Source organism: Macaca nemestrina, chromosome 6, assembly GCF_043159975.1.
Source record: "Macaca nemestrina isolate mMacNem1 chromosome 6, mMacNem.hap1, whole genome shotgun sequence".
In the NCBI taxonomy this organism is placed as follows: Eukaryota; Metazoa; Chordata; class Mammalia; order Primates; family Cercopithecidae; genus Macaca; species Macaca nemestrina.
Window position 1 is genome coordinate 159,058,842 of NC_092130.1, and position 16,804 is coordinate 159,075,645.

The 16,804-nt window shown below is 34.1% G+C and overlaps 1 protein-coding gene across 7 annotated transcripts in view; it reads left to right on the plus strand.

Moving 5' to 3' along the window:
- LOC105472967 (cadherin 12) overlaps positions 1–16,804 on the plus strand; it is a 1,136,463-nt gene that overhangs the window by 1,054,402 nt on the left and 65,257 nt on the right. For all 7 annotated transcript variants that reach the window (XM_071099074.1, XM_071099075.1, XM_011726552.2 and 4 more), the window contains one exon: positions 2,198–2,385. In XM_071099074.1, the coding sequence (XP_070955175.1) occupies positions 2,198–2,385 (188 nt within the window). The remainder of the gene's footprint in view (positions 1–2,197; positions 2,386–16,804) is intronic.

Sequence of the window (16,804 nt, forward strand, 5' to 3'; positions counted from 1 at the left end):
AAAACTTTGTCACATGCTTTCTTGCCTCATTATACAGAAGTTCAGGGACCCTCATATTTCCTATTATCTCAGGAGTGCCTCACTAGGATCAGGTTTTAATTTATCTATTAAGAAAAGTTATGCCCTAAGAAAGTAGTTCCAAAAGCCATGTAATTAAGTCTATTTGAAATCGGATAGATTCTTCTTGAACATCTGGCTTTATCCTTCTGGTAGAAAATAGGAATGCCATGTAACCCATTCTTTTGTTTTTCTTCTTTGATTTGATTGCCTCAAGTTCAATCACTGCTTTAAGTTCAGCAAACATTAAGCATCCCTAAATGACAGCTACCATGTTAAGTGCTTAGGAAATAAAAATAAAACAATAATCCTAGCCTATGAGAAGTTACTACTTCGATCAAATAATATGACTTTACTTAACTGAGATTTCTTCATAATATCTATGTAACACTTTAGCATTGTGACTTGGAGGGAGTTTGTTGTTGTTGTTGTTGTTGTTGTCGTTGTTAGGTCTATATATATTTTTTTTTATCTATTTAAACTTTTAAGTGCATTTTTTAGAAAGAGCCCTCATATCCTCTTTGAAGGTAGATATACTATGAATTAACTAAGCTGATTATTTAAATATAATTCTTATGGACCACTGTAAAGTATCATTTTGTCTTGTATGTAAAATAAACAAATTTTAGTTGAGTATTTAGCTCTCTTGAGATCAAATCACATATACATTCCATGGACATAATAAGCTGGACTTAAATATGGCTGGTCTGCATATGCAAGTCACATGGTAGATACCATTTTCTGGGGGAAGGAGGGAAGATGGGAGATTTAAATGTTGCAAGTTTTGAAACTGATTGTGAAAGAACCATAGGACCTCAAAAATAATTGGAAATCAAAAATAAAATATCTGGCAGAATCTCTACAAGATGTGATTTTTTTCTCACACTTTCCTGGAGAAAATAACTGTAATATTGTAATATGATTTTTTAATTAACTTCTATGCAACAGACATTTTTAGTATCTTCTTAATTTATTTTCCATAAATGTAACTAAAATTCTAAAATGAATGAATCACCACAGTTGATTTGCCCATGGGAAAGAGCCATTCTAAATCCAGTAAGAGAAATTGAAAGTGGAACTCCAATATCAAAATGGAAATTTTAGATTTTTGTGTTTAGTTTTGTTTTTTCATTTTTATTTTCTCTCGCTTCCTTTCCTTATTTTAATTTGAACAGACTGTTGTTAAACCCATTAATATTTGCTTTAATGAAATATCAGTAAAAGAGCATACTTTTTATCTTTCTTGTGTGTCAGACTTTTAAAAATTCTACAAAACCTTAAAATCATGTCTATTTTTTTTTTGAGAGTATTACAATTTTCCATGATTCTGACATGTTTTATCTATGTTTTGCTGATTCAGTATAAATTTCATTACAATATGAATGCTCCACCTGGTGGTAAAAGTAAGCATTTTACTTTTTTTTCTTTCTTAATGCTATTAAAAAGCTTCGGGAGATAGAACTTTATGACTTAAAATATCAGTAAAAGTATATAGAAGGGTGACAAGTTAAAATTTACTAAATAGAAGCTGAATTTTAGTCTATAATATACTATATTTCAATCTATCATCTACTAGAATTTTGGTTAACTATACAGATTATCATTTTAAAGGTTATTTTTAGTTTAATGATATATACTTATTGACGTCATTAGTTTTAGGAAATACAACCTCAACTTTCTCGATGTATACTTATTGACGTCATTAGTTTCAGGAAATATAACCTCAACTTTCTCTATGTATGTATCTATCTATCTATCTTCTATAACTTTTCATCTACGTCTTGCAGTCTGTAGTATTAGTACTAATTAATTTCATGAATAGTCCCACCCTCCCATTTGACATGTGGTACACTTTTATGTCAATAAGTGTGTAAAACAAGTCCTGCTAATAATTTTACTTTAGCATTCTCTACTATTTATAATGCCCAATTAAAATTCTAGAGCAGCTCATATTGAAGAGAAAAGTGAAGTTATTACTCCTAATCATAATCCTAAACGTGACAGCAAAATGCCTTTTCATTTTGCACTATAATGTTCTAAATGTGATTTACTTTCAGTAGACTCTATTTTTCAAGCCTTATAATCTTACTGTATCTCTTACTAACCCGACTGTCAATTTGAATTTTATATGTCTTATCAGGCATCTTCCACCTGAAAGTTCCTGAGTCTTCCCCTATTGGCTCAGCTATTGGAAGAATAAGAGCTGTGGATCCTGATTTTGGACAAAATGCAGAAATTGAATACAATATCGTTCCAGGAGATGGGGGAAATTTGTTTGACATCGTCACAGATGAGGATACACAAGAGGGAGTCATCAAATTGAAAAAGGTATATAGACAAATGTTTGGACAGTTGACTACTAAATAATAATTAAAGAAGATAAAAAATAAATGTTGAAAATGACAAGTAATTTTAATTTTCCTTCAATTAGCAATAGAGTTGACCCTTGAACAATGTGGGAGTTAGGGGTACTAATACTCCATGCAGTCAAAAATCTGCATGTATCTTTTGGATCCTCCAAAATTTCAGTTCTAATAGCTTACTCTTGACCAGAAGCTTTACCAATCACATAAACATTTGACACATATTTTGTATGTTATACATAGTATATACTGTATACTGTATTCTTTTTTTTTTTTTTTTTTTTTTTGAGATGGAGTCGCAATCTTGCCACCCAGGCTGGAGTGCAGTGGTACGATGTTGGCTCACTGTAACCTCCGCATCCTGGTTTCAAGGGATTCTCCTGCCTCAGACTCCTGAGTAGCTGGGATTACAGATATGCACCACCACACCCGGCTAGTTTTTGTATTTTTAATAGAGATGAGATTTCACCATGTTGGTCAGGCTGGTCTCGAACTCCTGACCTCGTGATCCACCCGCCTCGGCCTCCCAAAGTGCTGGGATTACAGGCCTAAGCCACCACACCTGGCCGTATATACTGTATTCTTACAATAAAGTAAGCTAGGGAGGAACAAATGTTATTAAGAAAATCATAAGGAAAAGGAAATATATTTACATTTGTTAAGTGTTAGTGGATCATCATAAAGGTCTTCATCCTCATCATCTTCACATAGCTGAGGAGAAGGAGGAAGAGGAGGGGCTGGTATTGCTGTCTCTGGGATGGCAGAGGCAGAGGCAGAGGAAAATCCACATATAAGTGGCCCTGCACAGTCCAAACTTGTGTTGCTCAAGAGTCAACTGTATTTTAAACTAAAAAAAAGAAGAAGAAGAAGAAGAAGAAGACCTAGTGATGCTGAGTATTTAATTCTACAGGTGCTATTATTTTGTGATTCAACTATTATCTATTTTATGTTGAACAATTAGACCTGATAATTTGATTATGTCATTTAAAAAGATTCTTACTGAAGTTTAATTGTAACCTAATTTTTTATTACTATACATATAAAGATTATTTTAAAAACAAGATCAAAAAGTAACTCTAACCCCACCAGCCTTGATACTGCTCCTTTTTATGGCTCTTCTGAAGATATAAATATCTAATTCACCACAATGTTGTTTGATATCACAGTGGAGGCATACTGATGTGTGTAAGCTCTAATCCCCTGAGAAGTAGAAGAAATGTGAAAGGCCAGTAATGGACGTGAGAGGGCTATACGGAGGAAAGGGAAAAAGATTTACCAATAAACAGACAGAGAGAAAGACAGACTGTGCTGGGAAGCTGTTCAGTGATGGCGTATGGACTAGAGCCAAAGAGGATTGCAGAGGGCAAAGTTAGTTGAAATATCAGGAAGAAATCATTCTTTTCAGTGTCTGTAGTTTTGTCTTTTGTTGGGTGATGACATGAAGGAGTCTGTTAATGTGAGAAAGAAAAATTATAATGGCATTTAAAGTGTGCAGCTTTCTTCCATAATAATGAGGCAAATTATAGAAATTTCCAATAACAAAGTAAAGGCAGAAAAGTGAAGCTCATTTAATTTAGCCTTTTCCTCCTCTTCTACAAAACACACTCTATTTTGAAGAATTTTGGAGAATACACCCCAAACTGCAGTACACAATACTCATTTGCTCATTGTAATTATTTTGACCAGAATAAATATTTTGCATTCAGTTCCATTAATCAGCATGCCCCTCCCATATTTGCTCAGGAACTCTGAATTTTAACAAGAAAGCAATATATATGATAATGAAAATACTCTGAAAAAGAAACACATTTTTCAAATAGATTATCATATTTTTATTTCTGCTATTGTGCATAAATTATGCTTAGTCTAGAAATTAATTTAATTTCTAGATCCCACATGATCCCACTATATTAAATTAAGCATTTATGCTAAATTTGCAAAGTACTCTTAGAAAAATATGTCAAATTATTATCCAGTTTACTCCCTTATTATTATTTAGTTTGTTTTTCTCTTTTTCTTTTAATCCCAAATCAATGTAAAGTCTTCTCACTTAATATTTTCCCTAAGAAAGTCTCCACCAAAGAAATCACATTTAAATAGGTTACAAACATCTATTCAAATGAAACAAATACAAATCATTAATAATATAAAAAATATTTTAAATTAAGAAGTCATGATATTTAAATATAAAATTAAGTATACTTCCAAAGTAAAATTAAAGTACAAAAGATTCAATTCTAGATATACATTATATATATTTATGTCTATATACTTGTTTATATTTAATTATTATAACTATATTTTATATTCACACAGTTTTATGTTTATATCATCATTTTTATTTACACATATTTACCATCTATACCAATAAGTAATCAATGTCTAGGTGTCAATCTAGAAAAATATATGTCATTCTTATTTATTTTTAACACAATTGAAAAAGGTATGGTTTAATAATAATTCTTTATCTTATTATATCAAAGCATTAATCTTTGAAAGTAATCATTCAGTTATATAAGTTCAACTATCATGAAAGCAATAAGAACATACCTGCCTTTTTCATTATGAAAGATCTACAGAGAATGAGTCATGTTATTTTTTTTTGTATTTATTGTGTTTAATTTATTTAGAATTTTTATACTTCTTAACTGTATTAAAATTGAAATATGCAAAATTATATAACACTTTTATTAAAATAGATTTAGATAGGGTAGATAATCTTGAAAGTATATCTGCAAATAAAAAAGCACACACACACACACACACACACACACACACACACACTCTTCTCTTTTCTCCTGTGGTGGATTAATCATTGTTGTCCATTTTACTGGCCTGAAATTCATTATCTAAATAAAGCTCAATGTCCATAACTTTCACTACTTCATTCAACAGGTATTTTGGAAGCAGTCACTGTTTTCCAGACTCCACTATGGAGATAGGGCAGTGAACTCAATAGACACACTCCCCGCACTCAAACAGTTTCCATTCAACTGAGGATGTGAGAAGATACACAAATTAGAAATCACTTTCAGCAGCGATGAATTCAAGCTAGAAAGACTTAAAGCAGGGTGAAGGGGTACAAGGCATGTGGAGGGTGGAGAGTATCTTACAGTGAGGTGAAAAATAAAAAAAGGCTTCTTTATTAGAAGGGAATATGAGCAAAAACCTGACCATGTGGTATCTGGGGGATGTGAGTTCCTAAAAGTTTGAGCAGCAATTTCAAAATCTCTGAATTGGGAGTGTACTAGGCAAGAAGGCCAGTGGGGCTGGAGTGCAGTGAAGGAAGAGGCCCTTGGCCAGAGATGAAGGGCTCGCCAGGGAGAGCCCTGTAGACCAGGCAAAGGTGTTGAATTATTAACAGATCATGATATAGAGAGCCCATGTTGAGTGTACGATCACCTTTACTCTTTTTTTTTTTTTTTTTTTTTGGATATGGAGTTTTGTTCTTGTTGCCCAGGTTGGAGTGCAACGGAGGGATCTCGACTCACTACAACCGCCGTCTCCTGGGTTCAAGCGATTCTCGTGTCTCAGCGCCCCGAGTAGCTGGGATTACAGGTGCCTGCCAACACGTCTGGCTAATTTTTTGTATTTTTAATAGAGACGGGGTTTCACCATGTTGGTCAGGCTGGTCTTGAACTCCTGACCTCAGGAGATCCACCCGCCTTGGCCTCCCAAAGTGCTGGCATTACAGGCATGAGCCACCGCGCCCAGCCTCAACTTACTCTTGTAGACCCAGGTGACTCTGGTTGTCTGAAGACAATAATAACTAGGAAATAATGAGAGCAATAGCTCAGTTAAGAGACCATAGAAGTGATCCAGGAAACTGGTAGAAATGTGGAATGTGATGGTATAGTGACAGAGATGGTGAGAGATTGTGAGATTCTAAATAAATTTTAAAGGAACAGCCAAAACATATTTGTATAAATATTATCATCATCTGGTAAATTACACCAAGCATTTCAGGACTTCAGAGCCTAATAAAACACATGGATTTTCTTTCAGTGTGTAATTTGCTTTCATCTCTAAATATGGATCCACTAGAGGCAATCCCCTACACTAACTTAGTGTTCTATTAGAAAATTGTAACCTGTACCCTACATCTATTGAGTCTTTAAAAAAAATTCAGGACATTTTTGTAATGAAACTTAAAAACTATCCACCTATCTATTGTATATATTGTATTGTGTATTGTGTTTGTACACACATAGCAGCACATAGATACGTCACTCAATTAAACATGACAGTATGACTTGACAAACATATGAGAAAATATCTCATTGAATAAAGTCCATAAAAATTCAAAATCAATTGAAACAACTACAATTTTTAAAATACAGAATGTTTTGGGTAAAGACTGTAAAATAACACTAAGGCATATATACAATAAGTTCTCAGAAAACTTTATCTTGGCAACTATCATTAGTAATCCTTAAAGAATTAGGTGTATCACAATAATTGTGAATGTAAACATCAACAGTAGTGTTGCAGATCCAGAATGATCTTAAATTGTTTGTTAAGATTTCCCTTTCAATATTGCAATACAAGAATTCTGACATAAAATCAGATTCACACAGAAATTACATTTTAAGTATACTAAATGCATTTAGAAAGTCCCAAATATATATTCTACATTTGAATATGTAGTCCTTTTTTAAACACCAGTTATTTTAATTTTCTAGCTAACAGATTTTGAGCTGCAATAGAGGAATGAGGCACGATATGCTTTGTTTTCAGAGTTTTTCTCTTTTTAACGCACTTAAGAATACATTAAAATGCTAATGATCTGAAGTACATATTGTTATTATTGTTTTATCTTCAAAATCTTTTATTTGCTTCTCTTTTACTATTTTCTCCTCTATTTCCTGTATAGAGGGAGGGCTTGAGGAAACAAAAATGATGGTCAGGTTTACATGAACTGAAAAGACTGAAGAAAGGCATTTTTATTTATTTTATTAACCTTAACTTTGATTCACTTTATGAGCACTGTGACAGAACGCCATTTCACTGCGACACTTTGAATTCAGAGGAACATTATGAAGTTTTATAAATTGCTCCAAGGCATAAGATATTTGTAAAACAAAACAAAACAAAACAAAATAAAAACTGCCTTTATTCCACCCTCACATCCTACTACTCTGAGAAAACTACAAAAAAAAAAAAAAAAAAAAAAAAAAAGAACTTGTCCTATACGGTATTAAGTATTATAGCAATAAAACACTAATAAAATCAGAATAAAGTTTTTTTAAAAAATTCAAATTGTCTCGAAATTAAGAGGTGAGCTACATTTACAATGACAGAATAAGAGTTTCTAAATTCAACAACTTCATTCTTAGTGAAAACCTAAATGAAATTTGTGTTTAGTCACGAGTGTTTTTTTGCTACTAAATAAATGGGAATAAAATATATACTTCTTATACATAAATATGAATAATAAGTTGCATGAATTAAAAGCAACAACTCAAAATCCAAATATGGTTATAGAAGCACTTGAATTTTCTTCAAAGTGATTGCAAAATTTAAATAATTAAAATAATTAAGTGGATACTAAAGTTATCCAAAATAATAATCTAATATCCTGTATAATTTTTCGAACAGTTCTCTACCATTTCTACAAAAGTTTCTCTTGGAAACTGTTTAAAATGAAGAGTGGTGAAGTGATTTCCTATTTATTTTTTAAAAAGTAAAGCTTTTTTGGAATTGAAAACAGTGTTTACCATGTTGATGTTACTTGGCAATATTAGTTTATTTCAAATTAACATAACTGTGTGATCACATTAAATCGAAGGCAGAATTTTTCTTTTTCCCTGAAAACATATGAGATAAATGATATTGCTCTTCACAAGGAGCCTTTTAACAAATAGACTAAGGTGCCCATTGGTCCCACTGGGCATGTATACTTTATATTTACCCGATAATCAATATAACTCTTTCTCTTTTTTCGCTCTTAACAAATGACTTAGTTCATGTCATATGATTTGGTAGCATAGCACCATCATGTGGTTAATTTCTGAATAACTCTTAAGAACAAAATGCTAATAAAATTTGGAATATTTTAGATAGCCAAATATATATGCTTCGGTTTAAGTTTAAAATACTGCTATTTTTAGCCACACTAATGTACCTAATTAAAGAAAAAACACATAAATACCATTGTTTCTATAAGTGTTATGTTTCTACTTTTCTAAATATTTGTCTTCACCTTCTTTTGTAATACCTGGCCTAGTTTCCCTAAACAGTCTCATCAACTGTAACTTAGCCCCAAATCAACATAACCACTGCAGATTTTTCTGTAGTCTTGTAGACAGTTCTAACTGCACATGCCATAGACTTTTCAAACTCACTGCCTAAAGCTGAGTTCTTTCTTTGCTCCCAACAAAAGTCTGCCTACTCATGTTTTCTCCTTTCCAGTTTCTTAAAGCAAAAATCTATGATTTTTCTAATGCCATTTCCATTCCTATTGATGTCCCCTTGCCAAATAGGGCACAAAGGCTGGTTGTTGATTTTTCCAGAACTCAGGTTAAAATTTTCCTTTCTCCACCTATGAATTTGCCATAAAACCCTCTTCTTGACTCCTTTTTGGCACTGCAATGGCTATTCTCCCAGCCTCACACATTATTTTCCTCCAACAAATCTTGTTATTCAAGAGGGAATGAAAGAAACCTATTTAGATGTTTAGATAGAAACCTGTTCATCTTACTTAAATCCTTTTCTAGTCCCATTGATAGAAAGATAAAAATCAAAGAGTGCATTTTCTATTACTATCTTCTGCATACACACACATATACAAGCTACATTCCAAGTACACCAAATTCATTGCAATGTCTACCAGTGGTATTGTGGTTCTCCTCCTTCTGCATAGAACTCCCTGTCCTATATCAGTATCTTCATGAATTCTTATACAATTCTTTAACATTTTTCTTCCTTACCTCTCAACAAAGGCTTCCTATAGTCCCTCAGGCAAAGTTGATCACTCCTTAATTCTGTCCCCAAATATCAACATTTCTGTCAAAGTATCTATGATACTTACATGGCTCTCATATTTAAAATACAACTGATTCTTCCTACTCTATTTTAAGCCCCTGGAGGCACTTTTCCATATCTGTGTTTATTTTCCCATCAGTAAGGAAATGTCTGAAATATATAAGATGTTTAAAATTGTTGTCAACTAAAAGAACAAATATCCTCTGTTGCTTTACTGTTTTCATTTCTGATACATTATTTTTCTTTTTATTCACATAGCATGTAAAGTTTGGAATGTTTTGCAAAGTATTTAGAAAAATATGTTTTACTGATTCTACTAACAGGAAATCTGAAGCTCAAAGAAGGAAGATAATTTTTCAAAGTCACACAGCTTGCTGTAAATCATAGTATATGTTTAGAAAGAGGATACTTCCAATTATTGTGTACAACAATACATGTTAGAAAAGAAACAGGCCTCCCCTGATATTCATGATTTATACTGTGTGAGTATATGACACACATATTTTATTTTAGCATTTATAATATATGATGAAACCCTCTGTAATTTTTGAGGGAAAACATCACTAAAAACCTATGTCTAGAAGCACTAGAGTTTCTTGCAATTCTTTTTTGTTTTGTTTTGTTTGTTTTTTGTTTATCTTGGTTACTAAATTTATTCCAAAAATTAACACTAAAATACAGGTATTACTATAATGACTAAGATTCTTAAGATAATTTGTTAAAACTATGAAAATTTTGCAGTGCTGCAAAACACTAAAGTATAGTAATAACTTGTCCACAGAAAAATTTAGTGCATTTCTAATAAATACTTTTGTTACAAATGTTTTTAAAGATAAGTTATATAAAATGGATGTTTCTTCATTTAAATATTTTTGTTTACAAACACTTTTTGCCTAGTAATTCTACCTTTCTTATAAGCTTATATATTTTTAATTTTCTAACAAATGGTGTTGAATTTTGTCCAAACTAAAATCTACATTTTAAAACTCACTGCATTTCATTGTTTTCCCTTTGTTAGAGAGACATTCTCACCTGATATAGTGGCAACTTGTGTTCATCAAGTACCAGCTCTTTTACATAAAATATTGAGTTGCAACCTTTTGTCAATGATGATGAGATATGCATAAACTCTCCCACATCTCTTCCCAGACAAGAATTGACTACTATATTGATCATAACACTAAGTTTTAGCAAGCCTGCTTTTTCATTAAAATGATGCCTCTTCTGAACATCTTATCTTTATTGTTCAGCCTGGTGTAATAAACCTATTTATAAGAGCTTGCTCCTAGTGTCTGTGCATCCTGGTTCAGCCTGGTATAAATCTGTTTTCTAACTGCTTGTCTTAGAAAGAATCTAGTCTGTTTCTGATAAGCCTACATCCTCAAATCATTTGCATTCATTGACAGTATTCCTTCCCATTGCCTATTAAGACCTACTAGATAATTGAGCGTGTAGAGCCTTATCACTCAAGGATATATTTTCCTAAAAGTGATGGCTTTCCTGTGTTGGTAAAAATAATATAGGCTTACTATAAAAATTGAAGTAATACAGAAGACTAAAAAGTAAAGAGGGACAAAACCACGGCTACAGTGAGTCATAATATGGTATAACTGCTTCCTTTGCTCGGGTCTTTTGGGCAGACATCAAGGCGTGATTGGGGCTAAGATCCAATCTAAGTCTTGGAGTCTTTTATAACCTTACTGGTTCCTAGCGGAGCCGGGTCCTCGTGGCTGTTTGTTTTGTATTGTCATTGTGTGTGTGTGTTTTGTTTTGTTTTTGTGGTAATTACTACTTCCTTGTGGCTCTTATGACAATTTTGTTAGCTCTTGCCAAATATCAGGTTTCAGTTCCCACAGGCACCCCTTGAGCACTTGCCATATAATCTCCTATAATGACAAATTTACATCTTATAAGGCAGGACAAAAAGCATCTGCATCACCCCTTTCTTTTAAGGGGTCTCCTGGTTAGGTTACACCTTTCAAGTAAAATCTCTCTTAATTAGCTCAATGTCAAGTGATTAGGGACCCGAATTATATCTGCACAACTTATGTTGCCATAAAACTTAATAAGTTTATGTGAGTGAGATATCATTTAATTTACAGGCCTCTCACACAATCAATGGCAGAGTCATTGCACACAGAGTATAGGTCATTGGGGGCAGGAATATTGGGAGCATCTTAGAATTCTGCCTGCTGCAACTATCATTTTTTCAAATTCCTCAAAATATCTATAACCATAGCTATCCGTTTCCACTCAACATTATCTGGAAGCGTGAGGAGCCCTGGAAGAGCCCAGGCAGCTATTCTCTTATAATTTATCCCAAAAATTGCTTATTTCCCTTTGAAATGAGAAAATCCTTTGGCATTTAACATTTCATTTAGTTTTTTGTGACCTGGATTTCAGCAAAGTAAGAACAGAGAAAGTGGTGCTGTAATACCCCAATGGGCTCTTCCTGCCCATTGCACAGATAAAACCAATTCACTGAGACAATGGGACTGCAGTAAAGAGCTTACCTGACACTAGGCTAGCCATGTGGAAGACAGAGTTGTTACTCAGATCAGTCTCACTGAAGGTCCAGAGGTTAAAGTTTTTCAAGGATAGTTTGATAGGTAAGGGACTAGCAAATGGGTGCTGCTGATTGGTTGGGGATGACATCGTAAGGGTGTAAAATATAGTCCCCCCGTGCTGAGTCCATCTCTGGGCAGGGAGCCATAGGACTAGTTGAGTCGTATGCCGCAAATTTGGGTGGGGTTAGAGTGAAAAACATGTCAAAAGACCAATCTTAGATTCTGTAATCGTGATGTTATCTGTAGGGGCAATTAGGGAAGTTACAAATCTCGTGACCTCTGATCACATGATTCCTGAGCAGTAAGAGATTATAGAAACTACCTATGTTTTAGCAGAATTAAGGTCACTGTCATAATCCTAATCTTGTGGCCTTTCTTTAGTTTTGTAAACGTGGTTTTGGCCCAGGAACAAGGAGGGGATCAGTTATAGGGAGGGACTATTATCATCCTTGGTTCAAAGTTAAAGTATAAACTAAATTCCATGGTTAGCTTGGGCTATGCCAAGGAATGAGCAAAGATTTTAAGCCTGTGAGGCTCAAAGCAAGATGGCGTCTGCCATGCTAGACTTCCCTCACTGTCATAATCTTTGCAAAGGTGTTTTCCGTGTGGGAGGCATAGCCTCTTGGGCCACAAAAGGTTTGCTGAAAAATTACTGACATGAGGCAGATTGATTAATAATAAAAGGCAAACAAATTATTTAACATGTATACACAGGCGCCTTCAGAATGAAGACCCAATTTTCCAATAAGTTACAGAATCTAATTACCATCTCAAGGTTACAGAAAGAATGGTGGCCCAAAGCATGGACAAAATCAGGTTGTCTTGGTAAATCAGGTTTAGTGGCAAGAAAGGTTATGAGAGGGAGAAAGGAAGTGGCTTGGTTAGCAAAGCCACTTGTTATGTAAATGAAACCTCGCTCAGAGAAAATCGGTGATACTTATTTATTTTCAGACTTTTAAAACTGTCAGGCTCTCATTGGCTCCTCGGTCTGGGAAAGGCATAGAAAAGACCTGCCTACATTAATGGAAATTCTTTACAGATGCAATTTTTCTTCCACAAAAGACAGCTTTGCAAGTCCACTTATATTTTCTGGCCCTGTGGCAGACATTTCAAAATCCATCAGAGAAATACATTTGGGGGTAAAATATTTTTTATTTCCTTCAGTGGCAAAAAACAAAGAAGCAAAACTCCCCCCTTCCCCAATTCCTCCGTTGAATCTCTGGAGAGCAACTGAGTATATCATACTTTATTTCTCTATAGTTGTGGTTCTTACTGCACAATTCGATAAGATGAATTGTTTCCTGAACATTCTGGTGCCACTAATCTTCCCTTATAGAAACAACCTAAAGAGAAAGAAGCTGCTCAACTACATTCTCTTTAGTCAATCATTTCTGCCCCTTGGAAAGATTCATAACCATTAAATGGGCTCCAAGCAGTGCCACAAAGTTTTCTGTTTATTGTGCAAGAGATAAATTAGTTCAGCTTCACAATAATGTATGTCTATTGTAGAATATGATTCATTTTCTAGCACTGAAAGGAATCCTATTTATTCTATATTTATTTCAAATGCTGGGATTTTTATTGATTGTGAAACTAGAGTTCATTCCCTGCAAAAATGGAAGGTAGTCAGTCAGATGGGTAGGTGAAGTCAATTAGAGAGGGATCACTGCTGATTCTCTTTGCCCTTTCTGAGCTATATACCATTTTGTAAAGTGGGATTGCCTAAAGGTCAGGGTCACGAAGAACTAAGTCCACCTAGGAGACTGTGGTGGCATTTCTCTTACAATTTTCTTTCGTTCTTTGATCACTACAGGCTATAAGTTTTCAGCTGCAAAAATGTGTATGTACAGAAGGATTCTTTTATCTCACTCTATCTCCCTGACAACCAGATATTTGCCTGCTGTGATAGGTCAGAGGTTCTTAAAAGGCATGGAATACATCTCATCTCTTTTAAAGGTTTCAAAATTCTCCTTTTGTGTCTGGCTTGAAAAGGAGTTACCAGTAGAGAGTCAAGATTATCCAGCTAACAGTAGTGTGTAATCAAGTAGGGAAAAAAAATTAAGATCTTATCTAGAAAGAATTTGCCAACTCATATAGGTAATCGGAAGTATTTCCACATGTGAGAAAATAGAGAGGGAAATGGGGAATGATTGGTAGTAACGTTTACATTCTAAGATAGAAGTTAATTTTTGCCTAAAAAAAGGGAGTTAGTATGAGCCAGATCAGCTCAATTTGCTTTCTAGGCAAAAGGAACCCTAAGGTGATAAAAATCACAGTATTCTTATACTATAAGTTAAGGATATCTATCATAGACAACTTACGTTGTTTAACACTTATAGAGCATTTAGAGTTTGGAAAAACAGAAAATATATTTTTATACGTTCCTTAATTTGAATTAGCTAGTGCACGCTTCTATCTTATACATCATTCTCTCTCTGACAGCTTCTAACATATTCAATTTCTTTTAAACACATGTAGTTATAGAGAACTTGGTACTTCTTCAAACTCATTCATTAAGCAAGATGGCAATATTCTTTAATTTTTTGAATGAATTGAAAGGCAAGTCTTATTTATGTTTTCATTTTCCCATCCTCACAGTATGCATCTCAAGCCTTGCCACCTCGTAAAACATCTACATGTGTGTGTGTGTGTGTGTGTTTAAATTCACTATAGAATGATTTTATTTATTAGAGGATTTCTCCTTTTTCTAACCTAAATTACTCTTCTTAATAACTCAAATTTCTATTAATTTACCACTCAGAGGCATAAAGAATAATCCTAAGTAATATCAACACAATGACCCTTCAAGTATTTGAAAATGTGTGTCTTTCCTTGCCTTGATCTTCTTCATTCCATCTAAACACACTCAGTAATTGTAGTGGTTTCTTATTTTTTGACTTTGGTAATATTTTATCATTCTAGTCTTGCAACAAGTTGTCTTTTCTTGAGTCTGATTTCTTTAACAAAACACAGTATTCAAGCTTTAGGCTGATCAAAGGAGCATCATTGGGCGATCCTCTCTCTTTTTTTCAGATATAACATTCCTAGACATCTGCATCACCCGTTTCTTTTAAGGGGTCACACCTCTCAAGTAAAATATCTCTTAATGAACTCAATGTCAAGTGATTAGGGACCCTAATTATATCTGCACAACTTATGTTGCCATAAAACTTAATAAGTTTATGTGAGTGAGATATCATTTAATTTACAGGCCTCTCACACAATCAATGGCAGAGTCATTGCACACAGAGTATAGGTCATTGGGGGCAGGAATATTGGGAGCATCTTAGAATTCTGCCTGCTGCAACTATCATTTTTTCAAATTCCTCAAAATATCTATAACCATAGCTATCCGTTTCCACTCAACATTATCTGGAAGCGTGAGGAGCCCTGGAAGAGCCCAGGCAGCTATTCTCTTATAATTTATCCCAAAAATTGCTTATTTCCCTTTGAAATGAGAAAATCCTTTGGCATTTAACATTTCATTTAGTTTTTTGTGACCTGGATTTCAGCAAAGTAAGAACAGAGAAAGTGGTGCTGTAATACCCCAATGGGCTCTTCCTGCCCATTGCACAGACAAAACCAATTCACTGAGACCACGGGACTGCAGTAAAGAGCTTACCTGACACTAGGCTAGCCATGCAGAAGATAGAGTTGTTACTCAGATCGGCCCAGAGGTTAAGGTTTTTCAAGGATAGTTTGATGGGCAAGGGACTAGCAAATGGGTGCTGCTGATTGGTTGGGGATGACATCGTAAGGGTGTAAAATATAGTCCCCCCATGCTGAGTCCATCTCTGGGCAGGGAGCCATAGGACTCTTTGAGTCATATGCCACAAATCTGGGTGGGGTTAGAGTGAAAAACATCTCAAAAGACCAATCTTACATTCTGCAATAGTGATGTAATCTGTAGGGGCAATTAGGGAAGTTACAAATCTTGTGACCTCTAATCACATGATTCTTGAGCAGTAACAGATTATAGAAACTACCTATGTTTTAGCAGAATTCAGGCCACTGTCATAATCCTAATCTTGTGGCCTTTCTTTAGTTTTACAGACGTGGTTTTGGCCCAGGAACAAGGAGGGGATCAGTTATAGGGAGGGACTATCATCATCCTTGGTTCAAAGTTAAAGTATATAGTAATCAAAGGCCATATGATCAACCATCGCATCTTATGCGTACTATTCTTTGCTTATATAGGTATTAAGAGAAATCAAAATTTCTAACAGGGGAAACATGAAAATGAAAGGAGATCAGTATTATAAGTTAACAGGTATGAGGTGAGCAAATTAAAATATAGAAAGGTAAAAAGAAAGCATTGATTACAAAGCAGGTAAACACATGAATAAAAGTATGATAAATAAAAGGAATACCTATAGGGAATTAATAAATATAGTTCCTGCTGCATAAAAAGGTACGGTGAAAGAGAATGATGTCATATTCAAGTGAAATTGCTATTTTGTTACAATAAATTCCATGAAATTGTGAGAGTTTTTGAAGAATTAAAACTGATTTTTTTTCGTTTTTGTTCCTCAGAGGAAATGCATAAAACAATCATATCTTAGAAGGAGAAAAATATCCTTCCTTTATTTTCCCCAGGTGTACTACAGTAAAGAAACAGGTACTGACGCTACAATTAGCAACTCATTGGAATCAGACTTGAGGGAATTCCTTTAGAAAACAGAAATTTTTAAAGGTCCTAGAAAATCACTATGTTAATGTTAAATTCGTGCTGTCTCAGATTTTCTTAGATGATGAGAGGCCAGTGCCATTGACCTTAAAATTATCACTTAAACAAAGCACCACAGCAGCACCATATTTCAGGAATAGTATATT